This window comes from Papaver somniferum, chromosome 3 (assembly GCF_003573695.1).
Source record: "Papaver somniferum cultivar HN1 chromosome 3, ASM357369v1, whole genome shotgun sequence".
NCBI lineage: Eukaryota > Viridiplantae > Streptophyta > Magnoliopsida > Ranunculales > Papaveraceae > Papaver > Papaver somniferum.
The window spans coordinates 71,607,718-71,614,506 of NC_039360.1; the positions used below are offsets into that span (position 1 = coordinate 71,607,718).

Here is a 6,789-nt window from a genome sequence, read left to right on the forward strand (position 1 = left end):
CCAATGTCATTTTCTCATCAATAGGATGATTTTCTCTCTCTTAAAGTTGGAGATCATATTTCTCATCTTTGGATGATTTTTTCTCGTCAATGAGACGATTTCTTCTCTTCTGGCTAAAGTGTTTTGTTGTTTTGATTTATGATTTTTTCCAGGTTAACTTGAGTTTGTCATTGTTTTCTTGATTTCTCCCTTTTCTCCAAAGAACGTCTACAAAGATCAGATTCTAGATTTTTTTTCTTTCATTGCTGGTTGTGCCTAATCATAAGGCATGCCTGAATCAACCTCTGGAGTTGATGAAGGTTATGAAGATATCACAACAAGGATGGCATCATTATTAAAAGAAGATGATCTGATTTTTGAAGTCCCTGATGATGTAGTTGAGGCTTGCGACGATCACAAATATACCTTGATCATTACTACCATCACAAGGAGAGAGTATGGTCTCAACATCTTATACAACATGCTCCAAAGATCATGGAGACCATCAGGATGTATCGAGATTTCCAGTTTTAGCCAAGCTATATACAAAGTCAAGTTTGAGCTAGGATGTGATTGCAATAATGTCATTATGAGATCTCCATGGGGTTTAAATGAAGATTTACTCCTTTTAGAAGTGTGTGATCCTGACAAACTCCCACATGAATACGAGTTCCAGTATACAGACTTCACAGTAAAAGTTCATGGCTTATCAATGAGCAATCAGAAAATCAAAATGGTGGAATTTATAGCCTCAAAGATAGGAATTTCTTATCCAATATTAGTATTAGAACAAGCAAAATTCGGGAGCTTTGCGAGAGTTAGAGTGAAAATAGATGTCACCCAGCCAATTAGACGAGAATTATCATTCTTACTCCCGTCAAAGAAGAAATGCACAGTGAATCTAAGGTATGAACGTCTCCCTAAAGTATATTTCTTTTGTGGGAGGTTTGGGCACATAATGAAGTTATGTCCATAACTGTCCAAGGAGTGTGAAAAATGGGTTTCTTCTCTCCAGAAACTTTCATGGAAAAGATGCAGGATACCAAGTTTGCTCGCCTTACAGAGGAAATCAATGGAAACTTCAAACCCAAGCTTCATCACCAGCAGCAAAATTCTAAAAACAAACCAGAAATTTGCCCGGAAACAGAAAATCCACCCACTACCCCTCCACCAAATCTCTCGGCAAATCTTCAGGCGATACACAATGCTAGTCAAACATCAGTTACCAAAATTAACCACCTTCCCATAATTCCTTTGACCCAACAACTGGAAAACATAAACCAGTTCAATGCAAAATCTGTTTCAATCACTGCAAATAAGGAAATCACCCATGCACATAATGATTCCTCTTTCAAAGAAAATATCCCCCCAATGCATGAAAATCTCCAAAATTAAACCATTGAGAGTATAGTAGTTAATGAGGAAACTGAGTCAGCATTGTTACTTCACACCCAATCTACCCACCAGAAATAATCTGATACTTCAACCCGGAAAAAAAAATACAAAACCACCCAAATCCATCACTAGGGTTCAAGCCAACACATCAAAAAACCCAAGAATATCCACTCATCATTTCGCATGTGGATCGCTCAAATATGAATCCAGCACAAGTGACCCACCCCAACCCCCCACCAAAAATAAACCATTCTAATAGCAAGAACCTTCCCGAAAATCCCAAACCCATTGTACCACATCAGAATACCCTTGAATCCATCCCAACACCACCACAACTTGTTCAGAACAACCCAATCACCACATATCATACCAACCAAACTACTGAACAAGTAAAGATGATGAGTAAATGGAAACGTTCTGCTAGAGGAATTCAAGAATCTGCAGTCCAGAAGAGCGTAGATCATATTGGAAGTAAAAGATATGTTGAACCGATGGGATGTGATCCACCATTGAAGCAACAATGTACGATCAACAAAGAGGCTGTGGCGAGTTGCCGTAAAAATTCGCAGGAAAGATGTTAATACAATCATGGAACTGTCGTGGATTAGGGAATGATACGACAGTTCAACGTTAAAATCTTGCAATCCCTCAATATTATTTCTCTCTGAAACAAAATTAAATGAGAACAACAGCAGAAGGGTTTGGGACTCTCTTAACTATAGACACTACACTTTTGTAGCATCTAATGGAAGGAGTAGAGGTCTTGCATTGCTCTGGCAAGACAATGTGAATACGAAAATACATTCACAAACTCAAAATCCCATCAATTGTACTATTGAAGCTCATTTATGCACACCAAATTGGGACCTCCTGTGCATCTATAGCCCACCTTCACATCTACAAAAGAATGGTTTCTGAAGACAGACAAGTTCTATCATTACTTCTACAAACAATCCACGGTGCTTAATAGGAGATCTCAATTCCCTAATGCACTCTTATGAAAAAAGTGGTGGCTCAGCAGATACTGATATCAGCTGTAGTGATTTCAGAAGCATGATTAGAGAAAGGGATATCTTAGATTTGGGTTTTGATGGACCAACCTTTACCTGGTCAAATAATGCAGTTCAAACACCACCAATTTTTGAAAGATTGGACAGAGCTCTTTGTAATACTGGTTGGAGACTTCTTTTCCCTGATGCAGTTGTTCATCTCCCAAGAATTGAGAGTGGTCATTCCCCCATCATTCTCAACACAATGAGGAAACCACCTAAAAAAAATACCCCAACTATAAATTCGAATTTTATTGGACTGCATCTATAATTCAAAAAATAGTGAAGATTAGTTGGGACAACATTGAAGGAGATGCTACTACAAGACTGCAAGATGTGGTTGTTAGCTTAAAGAAATGGAGAAAAAGGACTTTTGGAGACACAAGGAGATAAATTGAAAATGAGAAACAAAAACTTATTGACTTATAGGCTACAACTCATCTGACAGATATAAGAGAAGAAGAGAAAGCTATTTGCAACAACATTGCTACTCTGGTGAAAAGATATAGGATGTTCTGGAAACAAAGAAACAAGTTCAAATGGATACCATCCATAGACAAAAATGCTCAGGTATTCCATGTTTTTGTTATTCATATAAGAGGTAAAAACAAAATCTTTGCTCTAAAAAATCAAGAAGGAGAATGGATTTCAGATCATGAGCAAATTAAGGAAAATATCTTTTATCACTTTCAATCCATGTTTACTAAAGATGCTAATGTGTGCGCTGACTCTTTTGTTTTTGACTCTGCCAATAAGATTTCACATGATGATTGCAGACGCCTAAGTTCAATACCAAGTGTTGATGAAGTTTTTGATGTAATCAAAAAAATGGGTTATTTAAAATCACCAGGTCTAGATGGGTGTCTGACGCTCTTATAAAAAAAAGTGTTGGGAGAGTGTAGGGCTTGAAGTTGTGCAGCTTATACAAGATTGCTTCAGATACTCTTCACTTCCACCAGGTCTGAACGATACTTACTTAGCCCTAATGCCCAAGAAAAAGAGCATTAGCTCTATAGTGGATTATAGTCCAATTTCCCCATGCAATGTACTATATAAAATTGTCACAAAGATCATAACCAATAGACTAAGTCCTTTCTTAGACAATCTAATTGGAAAAAACCAATCTGCATTTGTTCCTGGAAGACAGATTATTGGCAATATAGTAGTAGCAAAAGAATTTTTCATTCTATGCATACCTCAAATACTTCTCAAGGAGCTTTTGCTCTTAAATTAGACATGAGCAAGGCGTATGACAAAATATAATGAGATTTTCTTAGCCAGGATTTACTGAATTTTGGCATAACCGATAAAGCTCATGAGTTGAAGATGAACTGTGTAAAAACTCCATCCTTTTCTATCCTGTTAAATGGTCAACCTGAAGGTTTTTTTATGAGTGAAAGAGGAATCCGATAAGGATACCCTCTATCACCTTATTTATTCATCATTTGTGCTCACAACTTAAGTGGAATCATAAATAGAATGGAAGATGATGGCAGTTATAGTGGTCATAAAGTTAATAGATGGGCACCTAGTGTCTCTCACATTATGTTTGCAGACGATATCATGCTCTTCGGGAACACAGATACCAGCACAATCAACTCTATACCTACTATTCTTCAAGAGTATTACAAGATCTGTGGACAATTGGTGAACTACTCAAAATCTGTTATTTACTTCAGCAAGAATGTATCTGAATCCTATGAAGATGAGATCTTGGAAACATTAGGAGTTAACAGGATGGACAAAGATTAGAAGTACTTGGGGTGAAAATTTTACAACAGGGCTTCAGGATATCTAACTTCAATTTTCTTATTGAGAAGTTTGAAGAAAAACTCACAGGATGGAAAAGAAACTCTTTATCTCACGCTGGAAGAACAATACTTATACAATCAGTGTTAGCATTAATTCCAGTATACTACATGGCCACCTCTCTTATACGAAAAACAGTTTTACATAAACTTACACATATAATAAGGGATTTCTGGTGGGGTCACAGCAGAGATAAGAAGAAAATGCATTTTCTAAGGTGGGAATGGTTCAATTTTCCAAAAGAGAAGGGAGGATTAGGGCTTCGATCACTTTGTGATCTCAACCAAGCTCAGGTTGCGAAGTTAACATGGAGATTTCTTTAGGATCAAGATAGTTTATGGGCAAGAATTATTTACGCAAAGTATCTAAGGGGTAAATTGTTTTGGGATGCTAAAAAGATTACAAATTTCTCCACTACGTGGGCTGCGATGATGGACAATAGAGAATTTTTGAAGAAAGGTTGTATGTGGCTAGTTGGGAATGAACAAAGTATCAATATTTTTTCTGATCCATGGATCAAAGAAAGCTCAACCTTAACTCCGATTAGAATCACAGAAACTTACCCAGAAGTTACTAAAGTGAAACAACTTATCGACTCTGATACAAGAAGCTGGAATATCCATTTGATTCAACAGATTATGGATAGTTTTACAGCCAGCAAGATTTTATCAACTCATTTAAACCCCCTGTCTTCTGATAAGTTAATCTGGACCCTTACTCCTCATGGAAACTTTACGTATCAATCTTTTCAAAAACTGCTTTAGGAGAACCAAGGTGAACCTTCAAGTCGTAGAGAATCAGATTTTTAGTGGAAGAAGTTTTGGAAGAATAACAAAGTGGCACCATAAATACTTTTATATGGTGAGCCTTACATAGTGACATTGTTGTGTTTCAAAAGATTGGAAGGTTTATTTATGGAGTTTCGATGGAGTGTTGCATGTGTAATAATACAGATGAAACTATTGTAGATGGGGAAAAACAATTTGCTGGTTTTTAAGAGATTGAGGAGACGACCGTACGGAGGAGACTCCTCGAACCGAGCGAAATGTTAAACATCACACAGATGCACCGCTGCAAAGGGGGTGCTTTAGATTCAAGAGATCAATCTGTAGTACTTCGGCCTAAATCAAGACAATGACCGTTCCAGAGTAAATTAGGTCACAAGAGAGGATGGGTTGATCTGTAGGAGGGAAGATGAGAAATGTGTGGAATAAATGGTAATCAAAGATTGTGGTTGTGTGAATTCTGAATACGATAAGCTCCGAGTGATTGAAATTGCTCAATTGAGAGTAGTTGCTCAATTGATGAGTTGATGATCTCGTGTTGTCAGTTTGACGTGAGATTGATGATACTGATGATGATGATTCAATCATGATTCAGAGACTTATTTATATTGCTGGAATTTTATACACCATGATTCCATGAAGTCTGACAGTTGATGGAATCAAGGAGTGGGAAAGTGGAGATCGTGTTTGAAACCAATTGCTCAACGTGTGGAGACTTGGTCGATTTTCCACCCACTACCTCGTGAATTCCTTCAACTGATTGCACGATTTGCTCACATTCCATTGTGTGTTTGAACACACGTGCCGTAGACCGCCAGACAAAAACCCTAAGTGATATCCCCCCAAGTGACACGATTGACGTCTCGTGGTTTGTTAGTCAATTGATGACTTCGTGGTTTGATGGGACGATGATTCCATGTAGTCGTTGAGTTGAACATGATGTTCTGAAACTCATGAATTGAACATGTCATGAGACAGAGGTATAGTTCTTACGATAAAGTGAGAAAGTATTTCTCATTCGATGGATCGTTGAATATTAGTTGTTGAACCAATATTGAGAAAATATTCCTCATCTGAGCAAGTGATGCTCATGTGATGAATTGTTGAATATTTGATCGTCTGAGCATGTGTTGCTCATCTGATGGATTATTGGCACGCACCAAAAATATTAGAATACTGGTCGTTGAACCAAGCATAATTAATAAAATTAATGAGCACGAGGCCGTCGTAAAGTTATTAAGGTTGGAACCTGGAATGATGATCATTGGATTCAGAAACCCTAATTTGATCAATTGATGATCAATTCATGGTTCGTCAGAATTTCAAACATGGGACGAAGGAGGGAGCGACTACATGGACCATGGGTCAACCATGTAGTGTCCATATGCTCACGTGATCAAACACAAAGAACTCACGAAGAGTTGACGATTTGTTGGTGAAAGAATGATCACATTCTGATTTAATCATTTATTCGAAAATGCTCGTCTGAGCCTTAGGTGAGAAAACCTAATTAATTATGAGGAGGCGAGGGACCGACTATGGAGTCATGAAACCGACCCTGGGTTGTCCCGTGACCGCCTAACGATCACTTCATGAAAATCCAAAGTGTTTGGGAGAGTTTTGAACATAATACGAGCAATTGTGCAAATTAGGTCAAAACTGTGAAAATTGATGGGACCGGCTTCCGTGAGACAAAGAGACAATCTTGGTCGGTCAAGATAGCGTGCTCGTGTCCCCAAGGTGTCCGCATCTCAGTCCTGAGAATTTTGATA

At 37.9% G+C, this 6,789-nt stretch overlaps 1 protein-coding gene across 1 annotated transcript; it reads left to right on the forward strand.

Annotated features, from left to right (window-relative positions):
• The first annotated feature begins 268 nt into the window (after window positions 1-268).
• LOC113359579 lies at window positions 269-955 on the forward strand. The gene has a single exon (XM_026603189.1). It carries the CDS (start codon window positions 269-271, stop codon window positions 953-955), a length of 687 nt encoding a protein of 228 aa, XP_026458974.1.
• The last annotated feature ends 5,834 nt before the right edge of the window (window positions 956-6,789 follow it).

Bases quoted from the DNA above. Each gene is read 5' to 3' on its own strand.
- LOC113359579 (XM_026603189.1), top strand. From the start codon at position 269: ATGCCTGAATCAACCTCTGGAGTTGATGAAGGTTATGAAGATATCACA.